General features: G+C 42.8%; 1 protein-coding gene across 1 annotated transcript in view; it reads right to left on the bottom strand.

Moving 5' to 3' along the window:
* The window catches only part of LOC126026171 (kalirin-like), a 146,719-nt gene extending 132,331 nt beyond the window's left edge, over nucleotides 1-14,388 (bottom strand). Inside the window, exon 1 of the mRNA XM_049785871.1 lies at nucleotides 14,213-14,388. Coding sequence (XP_049641828.1) covers nucleotides 14,213-14,297 — 85 coding nt within the window. The 5' untranslated portion in view covers nucleotides 14,298-14,388. The remainder of the gene's footprint in view (nucleotides 1-14,212) is intronic.
* Nucleotides 14,389-15,128: the final 740 nt, after the last annotated feature.

Genomic DNA, 15,128 nt, shown 5'->3' with positions numbered 1-15,128 from the left:
CATGCAAGGCAAACACCCTACCTACTTTTGAACATTCATTAAGGCTAATAAGAACAATTACCTTGAGTTTCTAAATAACTTATACACATCAACTCCTCCAACCCTTACAAATATAACACAGCTAGATGTCATGCCCATCTCTATTTTTCAGATGAAAAATGAGAAAGAGTTTATGCAATTTGCACAAGGTCACACAAATAAGTAGCAGAGTTTGGCTTTAAATTCCTTCTGGCTCTAAAGTTTGAGATCTTAATCCTCAAGATGTACTGCCTATTAAGTCAAAGCAATCACAAAATAAACTTTCAAGAACTAAGCTCTATTATCAGTACAGAGTCTAAGAATCAAAGCTTTAGTTTGTTATACTCTCAGCCAGAGTATTTTTTAATATAAAGAAATTAAATTAACTCAGAAAATGTAAACAAAAATAAGCAATAGGAGAGATATGAAACTCCTGGTCCCAGAGGATGTTTCCCATAAATCCTCTTAAAACAAAAACCAGTCTACCCTCCCTCCAAAAGATAGAACTAGGGTGGTGGCAGGCGGGATGGGAGGTGGGGGAATTGGCAATAATCAGGTCTTGAAATTCTAGAAGGCCTTTGACTCAGAACTCTACATCTAGGAATTTATTATAAGGGTATAACAGTGGATGTGTGGCAAGACTCAATTAAAAAGTGGGCTTCTTTTGTTTGTTTGTTTTTAGGTTCATACCCGGCAGTGCTCAGGGGTTGCTCCTGGCTCTGTCTCAGAAATCACTCCTGGATGATCATATGGGATACTGGGATTTGAACCACCATCCTTCTGCATGCAAGGCAAATGCCTTACCTCCATGCTATCTCTCTGGCCCAATTAACAAATGAGCATTATTAATATAATTTTCATTATTAGTATAAACTATTGCAATATTTTAAAATCACAAAATTTGGAAACAGTCTAAAACATTGAGGGTAGTTTATAAACATATTTACACATTCTATATGATCCATAAGTTCCATTTCTTAGCATCTACTCCCAAATCACAATAGCATTAGTTTGAAAAGATTTATGTGTACCTGGATAAATATATTAGCCAGGATAGAGAAATAACACAAATGTTCAAAGGTAGATGAATGGCTAAAGAAATTGTGTTTTATATAGACAATAGAATCTGTCACCATAAGAAAAGATGAAATATTGCATTTTTCTGAAGTGTGAGGCATTATGTTAAATGAAATAACTCAATGTTGGGTTAAGGTCTTCACCCTAATCAAAAATGGCTCCCTTATTATATATCTTAATCCCACCTGGGTGGGAAAAACCTCTGGATAGGCTTTATCCCAACTTGTTCTCTACCCATTGAGGTGGTCCTATTCCTCCCAATACTGTTGGCTCCGACAGATCTCTCTCTCTCTATTCTCTCTCTCTCTCCTTTCCTCTCCTCTCTTCTCTATCTCCTCTCCTCTCTATCTTCTCTCCTCTCTATCTCCTCTCTTCTCTTCTTCTCCTCTCCTCTTCTCTTCCTCTCTCTCCCTCTCTTTCTCCACATGGTGGGAAGGTCCCCAGACCCATGTTTCATCTCTTCAGTGTTGTTTGAATTATTTCCTATGGCAGCCCAGTTCCAGACCTACTTCTCCTTTCCCCTCAGAATTAGGATGTGATTATTTACACTGAGGACAAGGACAAATATCGACGCTCTTACTTGTGTGTAGTATAGAGAGAGACAAAACAAGAGCATAGACAATTATAAACTCTTGGCTTTGGATTTAAAATACCAAGATTACTAAAAAGGTGGGGATGAGTGGTAGAAAGGAAAGGGCAGGCCAGAAGTGACATAAAAACACTCTGGCCTTAGGCAATTTGTGGTATGGGAATTTCAGGACCTTTGTACATCAGAACCATAAGCAGCTCTTTTGTGGCACTGAAAAGGTGTTCAGTTATTTGGACATGAAACTGAACATATTTATCTAGCTAGTGACTGCCAGAAGGAAACTCAATAAAGTAGATGAAGAACACAAATTTCATACAATATGAAAAGAAAGCAATGAAGTTGCTGCGGAGGCCATGAGTAAAGAGTGGAAGGACTATGAGACTTGAATTAGGGGTGGGAACCATACATAAGACTTTCCTATGAAACAAGGAATCTTTTATTTAAACACCATGGTTACAAGGCTATTCATAATACAATTTTTTTCCTACAGATAAAGTTCATGATTGAGATAAACTTGAGCATGATTGAGTTACAGTCATACAATGTATAACAACCTTCACCAGAGTACATTTCCTGCCACCAAAGTCAACAGTTTCACTCTCACCCTTTCTGATTTCCTCTTCCCCCACCGGCCTCTGGGGCAGGCATTCTCCTCTTCCTCTCTCTCTCTCTCTCTCTCTCTCTCTCTCTCTCTCTCTCTCTCTCTCTCTCTCTCTCTCTCTCTCTCTCTCTCTCTCTCTCTCCCTCCCTCCCTCTCTCTCTCTCTCTCTCTCTCTCTCTCTCTCTCTCTCTCTCTTTGACATTGTGTTTGAGCTACTGCAAATTGTGTTTGAGCTACTGCAAATGGAGGGTGCCATGAATGTCACTTTCATATTAAACCCTTCTCTACTCTAACCACACTCTCCACTTTTTGTGGCAATCTTCCTACCGTGGATCGATCCTTCTAATCCTCATCTCTATTGTCTCTGGATATCATCCCCACATTCTTTTATTTTTCTAATATCCCACAGATGAGTGACATTATTCTGTTTATCCTTCTCCATCTTACTTATTTTGCTCAGCATAATCTCCATGCCTATTCATATATAAGCAAATTTCATGACTTCATTTTTCCTAATGGCTGCACTGTATTCCATTGTATAGAAATACAACTGTTTCTTTAGCCACTCATCTGTTGTCGGGCACTTGGGTGAAGCAAGGGATCTTGCCTGGTAAATGCTACAAGGCAACGGGCATTCTCAGTAGGACTGAACAAAGAAAATGTGATTATGGAAGTTAATTTGATTGCTTTCAACTCAGATGTTGTGAAGAATGGAAAAAAGGATATTCCTGGACTCAGTACTATTCTGGCTGCTGGAGACCCCAAAGATCTCTCTGTATCTACAAATTTTTCAATTACTAAAAAAGATGGTGTACTCTAGTATGCAGTGAGAAAACCTCCAAAGAAAACAGGTAAGAAACCTAGGATTGAAGCATGTAAGATTCAGTGCCTTGTGGCTGGAGAAATAGTATAGCAGGTAAGGTGCTTGCCTTGTATGTGGCCAACCAGAATTTAATCCTTGGCACCACATATGGTTCCCTGAGTCTTACCAAGAGGGATCCTTGAGCACAGCAAAGCTGTACTCTACTTCCAAAAGAAGATTCAATGCCTTGCAGCACACATACCCTGCCTGCAGCATACTGCACTAAATAGAGCAAATAAAAAAATGGAATTATAAGACATGAAATGAGAACTAAAAAAGGTAAAATCCCACCCCCCTCAAAAAAAAATCAATGAGACAGATTGCCAAGATTTCTTTTTTGAAAGCTTCTTTAATTTTGAAGTTAGTCAAATGAGAATTCCTAAAATGAAAATAAGAGGAGACATAACAAATATTTTAAAACCATAAACATTAACACTATCAGGGCTGGAGCAATAGCACAGTGGGAGGGTGTTTGGTTGCACATGGCTGATCCTTAATGGACCTGGGTTTGATCCCTGGTATCCCATATCGTCCCCCAAGCCAGGAGCATTTTTTGAGCGCATATCCAGGAGTAACCCTTGAACATTACTGGGTATGGTTCCAAAACAAAAAAATACAAACAATAAAACTAATAGTATCAGAGCCACGTTATCTTTTTTGTTTGTTTGTTTTTGAGTCACACCTGACAGAGCTCAGGGGTCACTCCTGGCTCTGTGCTCAGAAATTGCTCATGGCAGGCTTGAGGGATCATATGGGATGCTGGGATTCAAATCACCATCCATCCTGGATTGGCAGTGTACAAGGCAAACAGTCTACCGCTGTGCTATCTCTCTGGTATCGCCATGTTACCTTAAACTGTAATCAAAAACAAACAAACCACACTTTCACGTGACCAAGTGTTTACCTAGTGACATGCTAGTCCAGCTCTGAATAAAGCACAAAGACTTGATTTGTGGAGTCTGTTAAATTCCACAGTATATTATTCCTACAATAACCTATCCCAAGTTACTGATGCTTTAATTATGCATTCTCAAAAACATGGATATTTAACCTGGACATTTTCCCTGAGCAGAATTAGTTTCACCATATCATTGTATCCACAAATAGAAATTATTCAATAGGCTACATGAAAAAAGTTTCTAACATGGACTCATCTGAAAAAGTGGCAAAAAGAATGACTAGAAAGTACATTCAAAATGTTAATATGGCTCTGATTAGGTATTAGAATTTTATCTTCATTTACTGTATTCCCAAATGTTCTTCCAATGTTCACATGTGATTTTGCTAAGCAGAAAAAATTAACCCAGGGTCTTTCTCAGTTACAATTTAGAAAGAACTTTTTAAAACTCTTTGGCTGTCTGTTTCAAAAAAAAAAAAGAAATTCAAACCTACTCAGTGAAAGAAAATAAATGATTAGTGTCACAAGAAGATTCTGACTACCACATAAGGAAGAAAAAGTTGAGAGGGTGAAGCCATGGCTCTAGTCACCGAGCATAATGACAAGCTGAGGAAGAGGTAAATCATTGCTCCCCTGGGGGAAATCCTACATTCTATAGAAGGGCAGAAGGGAGGAGAGAACAGAGTGTAAACCCCAGAAACGAGAACTAGCTGGTCCAATAGAGTTAGGCCCAGGACAGATCCCCAGGGCTCTTCCTTATCCCTTCTCACCAAACTCTTAACTATTTTAGTAAATCAACTTCAACAATTGTCAAATTCAAGTCTGTCTAAAAAGAAACTTTATAGCCATTCAAACTATTCTGGAAATGCTTCTACATGGGAAGATGAGTAGGAGGGAGATTAAGTGAAGGCAGATGACAAAACAGTTATCAACCAGAAGCCCTTTTATCTCTGAAAAGAGTAAACAGAAAAGGCTGTATTAAATGATTAAGGAATAGTTGTACAGAGGTGTTTGGGAGTGTGCTATAAAACATGTTTTATGGTCTTTTTGTTTGCTTAAAATTTGATTTTTTTTTTTATAACAAGCACAGTTAGCTTTATGAGTAATGAAGAAAACAAAATAAGGAGGGAGTCTTGAATGGGCAAAAGGATTCCACATTTCAGGTGTCCAGAAAAGACATAGATGATGCTAGTTTCCTCCCTCCCTGGGTCAGAGTAAAAAAAAAGAGTAGAAGAGGCCTTCTCCAGCTCTCCCAACAAGAAGCTCCCCAAGGAGGAGTAGGAAGTCTTTTGTTAGAGAATAGTAGTGTAGGAGTAGGGGAAAGGGAGGAGAGGGCAGGGACAGAAAAGAGAGAAATGGACAAACAAAAAAATAAAAAAAGAAGAAGAAAGAAAAACAGACACCGCCTAAGAGGAAATGGACCTTCCCTTCCTGGGCTGCAGCACAGGGTACATGGTTCTCAAATCTGGGTGTGCACCGGAACCTGAAGGACTGGTTAAAACAGTCTATTAGGCCCATCCAATATTCTGAGTCACTGCATTGAAACCTGTCCCTGAGGGACCACACTTTGAAATCGTCTGCTCAATCTATGCAATCTGTCTGCTCACACAATCTGTGTGAGACAAAGACAGAAAGAAGGCAAAAAAAGAGCAAGTCGTTGTAATCCTGTTTAAGGTAGGACTTCTGAGACCTAGAGAGACATAGAGAGGCTGGGAGTTCTTGCCTAGGAACTCTAGGCACCTCTGTCCCACATATGGAATGTAAACCCAGTAGCCTTGCTGGTGAGATACCATTGCTGTGTGTGTACAAGTGCCACACCAAAGCATGTAAATCCTAGTGCACAGCTCAACCAAGCTCATGACCTCCAATTATAGCAACTACAACAAAAGGACAAGAAGGAGAAAGGAAAAAAAAAAACAACAACAACCAAATAATTGAATAAGGAGCAAACTAAATGCAAGTGAAACTGGGCTTCCCTTTGGAGGAAGAGAACACCCCTCTCTGCCTGACTCTCCCTAGGAGCATTAGTGGAGACAGACATAGGGAAGGTCCAGAGAGTTGATCCCAATGCAATGTCAATAGCTAATGGAAAAGAAATACTTGCCTATGGTGAACCCAGGGAAGGGCAGGACTCTGCAAACAAAAGCTACAACCTAGTAGCAGAAGGGGTTTCTCTTCCTTTTAACATGACAGTTTCCGCACTGTTCACCTGGGAAGGTGAGAAGAATGTGGAACTACCTGTTCCTTTGCTGGCTCTGATCCAGTCCTTCCGTGGCAGGTGTAACCAGCACTTCCCTCCATCCCTTCTGAGATCACAGCACAGAAGGTGCTGCCAACCCAAAGATGCCCTTCTTTAGCCCAGGAGAGACCAAGATGGGGGAGCTCACTGCCCCCAGTGACGAGATGTGTGAAAAATATCAGTCAAACCTCAGAAAGATATCCAGAACCTTGGAAGGGTATTGTGGCAGCAGGTGATCACTTTTTTTTTTTTATCAAGGTTAAAACAGCCTGAAGAAGATCTATAAAGCATGGAGTCTAGAGGCCGGGAGCACGTACGGTATTTGCCTTGCACGAGGCTGACCTGGGTTTGATCCCCGGCATCCCACATGGCCCTCCAAACCTACCAGGAATGATTTTGAAGTGCAGAGCAAGTAAAGCATAACCTCTGGGCACTTTTAGGAATGTTCCGCCTAAAATCTTGGAGACTAATTGTTAGCTGACTTGGACAAAATCTTTCCCTGGATTGTGAGTCGGTCAAGGACCAAGCAAGAAGTATTTCATTGCACTATAATGTGGGCTTTTGTTTGTTTGGGGCCATAGCCCCTTGTTGCTTGGAGTCATTCTCCCATCATGCTTCATACTGAACCCAGGTGTCCTGTGTGCAAACCACCTTCCAAGCTCAGTTGGATATAAATTCTTTGGATCTGAATTTCAAAATTGGTGTAGCTGTGCTCCAATTATTTTTTTATTTGGTATGTCTCTTTAAAGAAGAATAAATCAGAATGCTTTGGTTTCTTGGCAATATTTTCTTTTTAAATGCTTGTTTGGGAGGTGGGCTCCCAAGTGGTGCTTAGGCAGCTCAGAGCTACCTAATGACTCTCAGTCAGCCAAACTGGGCAGTTCAATACTGGGCCTGAGGATGTAGTGCTGCTTGAGCCTGCAATACCAAGGATTCTTACCCAAGCCATCCTGGCAGTGCTTGGGGTCCTCTAGGGATGCACCCAGTAATGCTTGTGGGACTAAGTAATGGAAATACTGGATATAGAAATGAGTCTCTATCAATCTATCTATGATAGATAGGCAAGGTAAGAGCCTTAAGATATATGCTACTTCATTAGTCTCTTAATGTTCTATAATTATAATACTAGGAGTTCGTCTTTTTAACTGGTTTATCAGAAGAAGGAAATCCCTATCAAACACTTTTGAACAATCTACAGCACTGAGGCAAAAAGTTGACAAGGGTTTGAGCCAAGATCATTAAGTTGCTCAAGAACTCAGATTTACCAATTACACAGGGTTAGCTGGGAGCTGCTTGACCATGGGATCTTTATCTAGTATTACAATTACTATTATCATTAGCAGTAAACCTTTTGAAAGGATTTTAATGCTTGGGACTTTGTTTAGCCTTTTACAGATATTATCTTATCTAATCCTCATAACAGTCCAATGGGGTCAGTATCAGTATGATTCCTACTTATCCCTTTCTCAGTACCTAGTAGCTAGTCAGTACATAAACAGCTTTCAAATGAATTAAAACACAGTACTACATAAAAATGGGTTCAGAGATAAAATGACAGGAATGCATTTCAAGGATTTATTTCCACCTGAAATGGAAAGCTTCAAGAATAGAGACAGATCATAGGAAATGGGAGATGGAGATAGTACAACAAGTAGGGAACTTCCCTTGCATACAGAAGACCTAGCTGCTTCAATTCCTAGCATCCCATATTGTCCCTAGAGACCCCTTCTGAGTCCTTAGGCTCCAGACCCAGCTTCTACATAGGACACCTGTTGGGGAAATGCCTGAGGTTTGGTCTGCAGGAGAGGAGGGCACACACAGTCTGCTCTTAATGAAAGAGCACACCTTCCAGTATGAGAATATTCAGGAGGATGACAGTAACAACATCAAGATTTTCAATAAGAGTTTCATGGACTAGAATTATAGTAATAGTATCATTGCTTTTTACACTGTATGTTTACCATGAAGTCAGTTCAGGACTGAGTTTCCAATGTTTACTTATTCTTTAATCTTTAACTTACTCTGCAATTTTTAAAAAAGGAGTCTGAGCATTTATCTTTTTATTCTCATTAGAGTCCAAAGCTAGGTTTGACTATCCTGTGGCCCACAGAATCATTGTGATAATATGCCAACAGGACTAAATGACTGCTAGTCTCACAATTATACCTGCAGGGGTATGCTTGACCTCATCTCTCCTTGACCCATCAAATCTATACACCCCTGATCCTATTAGGCTAAATAACAGTACTAGATACTATCAAGTAGAAAGAGTGCCTAGAAAGAGTATGGGGTGGATCAGCAGCTGTATTGCTACCCAAGAAATATCCTTGTTATTATTTACTAGGCAGAAACTCAGGCATGGATGGATTCTGAAGAGAATAAAAATTTTTGGGGGGTAGTATGTATGTGTGGTATTCTCCCCTAGATTAGGGTATATTCTGAGGAGTTACAGTAAAACAAAAACATAGATTGAAAAAACATGGATGGGGGCTGGAGAGATAACATGGAGATAGGGCATTTGCCTTGCAGGTAGAAGGATGGTGGTTCGAATCCCAGCGTCCCATATGGTCCCTGAACCTGCCAATAGCGATTTCTGAGTGTAGAGCCAGAAGGAACCCCTGAGCACTGCCGGGTGTAACCCAAAAACAAACAAACAAACAAACAATAAAAAACAAAACAAGAAAAGAAAATACATAGATGCTAAATGATTGATTTGATTTTTATTATGATGTAAACTTTCAGAAGATGAGGAAATAAAACAGACATGTGTATGTGTGTATCTGTGTGTGCACAGGCATATATATACCTGTGTGTACGCATGTATGTATCAAGGTCACAAGGTTTTCCCCTTGGTTAATAATTAAGTAAACAATAGTGACTATTATAAAGGTACATCTTTGTGGCCATTAAAACATAATCTAAAGGAACTTGGTGTCATGATTTTACATAAGAAATTCAGTTTACAAGAGCTGGAGAGATAGTATAGTAGTTTAGGCAAATGCCAGGCATAGAGCTGACTCTGGTTTGATTCCTAGCACTACAATGGCCACCACCAGGTGCAACTCTAGAGGACCCTGAACAATAGAGGAAGGCCCAAGTAATCCTTGGCACCACAGGGCCTAACTGGCAGCAATCCTCAGGCCTCACATTGAACTAACAGTCTGACTGGCAAAGTGTAGTTGAGAGGGTTCTCCTGAGCACTGCTTAGAGACCCCAACATAAATCAATTTCATTTATAAAATAAACTGTTTTAATTGAGGGATGAAGGAAACATTCACATCAAATTATAAGGCTCCCGCTTAGTAATTTTTGGAAAAGGGAAATTAAAAAAATAGAAACCACAGGGCTGGAAAGAGGCAGGTACTTGCCTTACACACACTGGACATACTGACATGAATTCAATTCCCAGCACCCAGTATGGTCCCCCAAGCCAGGAAGGAAGAAAGGGAGGGAGGGAGGGAGGGAGGGAAAGAGGGAACAAGGAAGGAAGGAGGGACAGAAGGAAGGAAGGGAGGGAGAAAGGGAGGAAGGAAGGAAGGAAGGGAGGGAGGGAGGGAGGGAGGGAGGGAGGGAGGGAGGGAGGGAGGGAGGGAGGGAGGAAGAATTCATAGTCCAGGATACTCCATGCCAGGATGTCAGAATGAGACTGGAAGTCAGCCTGCCCATGGGACAAGGACACCTGCATTCCTCAATGGGCTGCTGAACACTATGCCAACATAGCCTCATTTTTGAGCACTAAGCCTCCTGGGCTGGGCTCTAGGTCTTGGCTTAACTGGGGTGACACAGTGACACATGGGCTGGAGAGGCAAGGACAAATAATGTATAAAGGAAACACAGGCATTGCAGGAGACACTGGTGGTGAGAACTTAGTGGGTTTCCAAGAAGGGAGTTTTGTCCTTCATGCTCCCAAACTTAAGTACAAGTTGACTAGATAATTAACAACTCTCAAACTAGCTTCTATTGAGCAAGTCTGATTAAAGGTACTTGATTGAAGAAGTTACAAATTCTAGTTGGCCACATAGAATTTAAATAACCGCAAGGTAATTTGAAGCCCTGTTTGGCATATAGAAACAAGGTGCTTTAAATTTTTTTTAAGATATTTAAAGATGAATCCAGAACTGACCCATTTCTTCAGACTTGAAGTCAAAGTAGTCAAAGCATTTCTAAAACTACCCACTGAGGTGGCATCAATGATTAATCACCCTCCAGTCACACACAGTCCATTAGCTCACGTTTGGTTGGATTTCACTTTTCAAAAGGCAGTTATAAAATCTCATTGCTCTTTCTTCCTTTTCACCTGAGCTCTATTTTTATCATCTACTTGGGTTTCAGCTTTCCAATATTTTTCTATTATAATTTCAAGGTAATAGAAACATAACAGTACCCAAAAACTGGAGAAGGAAACACAAGATAGCTCACCTTTCTCACTTTTGCAAGTCAGACAAACTTGACTTACCTCATCAGTATTCTCAAATATGAATGCCATTGAAGTATTAAATCCCTGAGTCTTACCCTAGTGCTAATGGTTTGAACTATCTTGGATTCATCAGAGGAAGGCAGGGATGCCTCACTTAGCTTTGAGTCAAAAATAACTAGAACATTCCATGTCCTCTTGTTTCCCCTTCATTTGTTTTTGTCTTCAGACTCTGGAAGAGGAAGCACTTTAAATCCCCAATCACTAGAAGCTGGCTGGTCAAGGCCTTCTCAATTTGGGGTTGGAGGGTCAAGGAGGAGGGAATGGAGCACACCAGGCAGTGTACAGGTGTTATTCCTGGCCATTCTCAGGGAATCATATGAGATGCCAGGAATCAAAGCCAGGTTGTCTACATACAAGGCAAGCTCCTTGCCCACTTACCCATCTCTCAGACTCCAGGCCCCTTGATTTTAGAACCTGGTGGGCTCTGTCCAGTTAGCTTTGAGTGCAGCTACAGAAGCAGTAGAAAAGAGCCAAAATCTCAAGAGAAATGAGAAAAACAAAATAATCAGCTGCCTGCTTCAAAAGGAGGTGCAGGGGTCAGAGAGATAGGATGGAGGTAAGGCATTTGCTTTGCATGCAGAAGGACAGCGGTTTGAATCCTGGCATCCCATATGGTCCCCAGAGCCTGCCAGGAGTGATTTCTGAGCATAGAGCCAGGATTGACCCCTGAGCGCTGCCAGGTGTGACCCAAAAACCAAAAAAAAAAAAAAAAAAAAAGGAGATGCAACTCTCTACTACATTAAGTCTGGGGTCAGAGAAACTGGCCTATCTAAAAGGGGATGCTTCCGCTCCCCATGCACCGTTAGTCCAGCCTCTTTCCTGAGTCTTCTCTGTTGCAAATGGGCAAGTTTCTTTCCCTAAAGACAATGCACTCCAGCAAAAGATCTTAGCTTTCCAATCTGCTTCCAAAGAGTTGCCAACACAAAGGTTGGGTGGAGATTCAGATCTCTCTTTTGTTGAAATCAGACTGAGGGAATTCCTGGATGGTGCCCCCAACATCTCAGATATCCCAGACCAGGAGTTCTTTGAAGGGTAGTGAACTCACCTCCCCAACCACCTCCCTCAAATTTGAGCCCCAAGTTTTCATCTTGTTGGGCTTCCATCTAGGAAAGTTCAAGGAGAAAATTAAAAAATGATTGGTAGGGGGCCGGAGAGATAGCACAGTGGTAAGGAATTTGCCTTGCATGTGAAAGGACAGTGGTTCAAATCCCGATATCCCATATGGTCCCCCGAGCCTGCTGGGGGCAATTTCTGAGCATAGAGCTAGGATAATCCCTGAGCACTGCTGGATGTGACCCAAAAACCAAAAACCAAGAAAAAAAGATAGGTAAACCAGAGGGTAAAGTGTTTGTCTTGCATTTGGCCAACCCGGGACCAAGCAAGATTTGATCCCCAGCATCCCATATGGTCACCGGAGCCTGCCAGGAATGATTTCTGAGCATAGAGCCAGGAGTAACCAACAACAACAACAGACCAAAAAGAGGTAACAAAGCACCCACTCTTTTCTTTTAGAAGTTTTGTTCATTGCTTGTGGTTTCTGCTTCCTTCCCTCCTTCTCCCACTAAGAGTACAAACAAGACAATTTCAAACTCTGGTTCCAGTTCCTATAAGCTCCCCTTCTATTCTGTTCCCGTCCACCCACCCACACTCACACACACACACACACACACACACACACACACACACACACACACACACACACTCCCTTTCAAAGCCTGCACACTGGGCTTTTCTGGTCCCACAAGCAAAAGGCATTCAGCAGAAGCTCTAAAAAAGTTCCCTGCCCAGTTGTTGGGTAGAGAATAGCCACAACACATACAGCCTGGGCAAGGCAGCCACACATCTAAACTCAACAAGGCAGCCTCAAGCTTTAGAGAAGATCTCGTCCAAGTCCCACAATCTGCCCTTTGACAGGAAATAGACTTCCAAGAAATCCTACTTAGAAACCCTTTCCCACCAGCCCTCAGATCAAACCCACCCACTCAGATTCTCTTCGGCCACTTCCTGCTTCCTCGCACTTTTCATATCACATCTGGCTTCCACCCTCTCCTTTTGAATGTTCTGTAAGGAGGCTGAACTTTTGTGAGGGTCCCTGGCCCCTACGAGCCCTATTTAGCCAGTTTTAGAACTTGCACAAACATGGACCATCAGGTTGTCCTACTGAAATATCAAGCTCAAGCAAGTCCAATCCTGAAAGTTTGGACCTTTGATGACTCTAAGAAAAGTCCTTCTGGGGGGCGGAGCAATAGTACTGCGCCAGGATGGCGATTGCCTTGCATGTGGCCACCCCAGGATGAACCTGGGTTCTATCCCCAACATCCCATATAGTCCCCTGAGCCTGCCAGGAGCGATTTCCGAGTGCAGAGCCAGGAGTAACTCCTGAGTGCCGCTGGGTGAGTCCCAAAACTAAAAACCAACCAACCAAACAAACAAACAAAAATTCCAGAAAAGTCCTTCTGGTTCAATGGGCTTTTGTAACTCAGGATATCACTTGTCAGGCCTGTGCTGAGGGAGCTGGAGAAGCTGAGGAAGGGATTTTGCATGAAGATTATTTATCAGAAATTCAGTGAGTTCCATCAGGATCTCCCTGAACAGGATAGGTTTGAAGAAATGGAATGGTAGTGAGAAGCTCAATAGGTGATCACATGAAAGAAAAAATATATTCTCACCTGGACCACCCCCAAGCAGAATATCTTGCCCAAAGCTTCCACGCTGGGGTGCTAAGTGTCCCTGTATTCCTCTATCTAGGAAGGGTCCCACTTTCTCTTCTGGAAAGGCTACACAGTTGATAACCTTCCCTCTGGGATTCTTCCTACCACCTTGCTTTGCTGGCTGATATGGGGGCCAAATTAGTTGCTTCCTTCAGTTCCCCTCAACCATATTATGTTAAAAATCAGCAGAATAATTGAATACAGCCCCAACTGGGTACACAGAGGGTTCTTGGTTAATTAGTGACCTAAGCTCTGCCCAGAGCTACAAAACCTACAATGGCCTGCCTGCAAAGCCCAGGCAGAGCAGAGAAAAGCCAGTTGTGGTCCCCAAAGAAAATTGTCACTTGCAAAAATAGTTCCTGGTGTAAGGCAAGTGTCAAACACATTCCTATAGCTAGGAGTCATATGTTAATCCCGAAGCTGAGATTCACATGGAAATGAGCAGGCAAGTGGTACTTGTCACTATGGAGACATACACAGCTTGGTGGGAGGCACTCTTTAATTCGCCCCTGTTCCCCCCCCCTCCATATAAACACACACACACAGAGGCAGGGAGTGGGAGCTTTTCTCCCACCCCACCCTACAGACCTCCAAAGTTGCTGCTCACAACTTGCTCCAACATACTGCTAGCTCCACATGCGACTGGGAATCTCACCAGAAAAAGAAAGGGCACCCCCTCCCCAGCGGCGCCCTCCTTCCCACCCACCATCCTGAATCTCTGGACGCCAACAGCCACTCACCTCCACAAGAGAAGCAACAGCAGCACTTAGCTAAAAGCCATCCCAGAGCAGGAGCGCGGGTGTAAGCCCGGTCGCCTCCCTTCATCCTGCTCCGGCATGGCCCGGGCGCCAACAGCGGGTGGGAGCTGGGGGCTGGCAGCCGACGCCTTTCCCAGCACTCGCCCCCGCTGCCTGCCTGCCTGCACTGCAGTCACCACTGGACTGGACTTTCTGGGAGCCAGGGCCACCTTGGGGAGGCGGGGAGGAGCCCCGGCCGAGAGAGAGGCGGGCATAAGTGGGGGAGGCGGAGTTCCAAAGTCCAGCTGTTTGGTCTAGCCCACAGCCTGGCTGCCAAGCTAGTGACTGTGGGTGCAAGGCATTCCCGGGGAGGGAAACCCTGCACCCCACTTCTGGCAGAGTACCCGTGCTGCTCGTGTCTTGCATCGTCTCAGCAAAAGCCACCACTATCAGTTTAGGTTTCAAAGGCACAACCAAGCTGAGGCCCAAGTGGTGGTGAAAAGGCAGACTTGGAAGGTTCAAGTTTGAAGACATGCATTTTCTCTAGGCAAATAGTGCTGCAGGTTTTATTTCTGTTTTCCTTGAAAAAAATTTTTTTTGGCTTTTGGGCTACACCCAACTGTGTTCAGGGCTTATTTTGGGCTCTGATTTCAGGCTCAGAGAACCATATACCCTTAGTGTCAGGGATCCAACCCAGGTCTGCCTTGTGCAAGGCAAATGCCATACTATTGCGTTTGGTGCACACTGAAAAGATTTATTACAGCTTAGCTTAGGTGTATGAAATTACTGCCACCACCACCTCTGAAGTGCCCATGATCCAACTGGTGTCCAACATTTCTAAGTGCTTACTTCATATCTCTGCCACATGTATAATAATGAATCTCATAATATTTCAGACTTTTTGATCCTAATTTTTTCT

Source organism: Suncus etruscus, chromosome 13, assembly GCF_024139225.1.
Source record: "Suncus etruscus isolate mSunEtr1 chromosome 13, mSunEtr1.pri.cur, whole genome shotgun sequence".
Lineage (NCBI taxonomy): Eukaryota > Metazoa > Chordata > Mammalia > Eulipotyphla > Soricidae > Suncus > Suncus etruscus.
The sequence above is the reverse complement of the archived record's forward strand: the minus strand, read 5'-3'. Positions and strand labels throughout refer to the sequence as shown.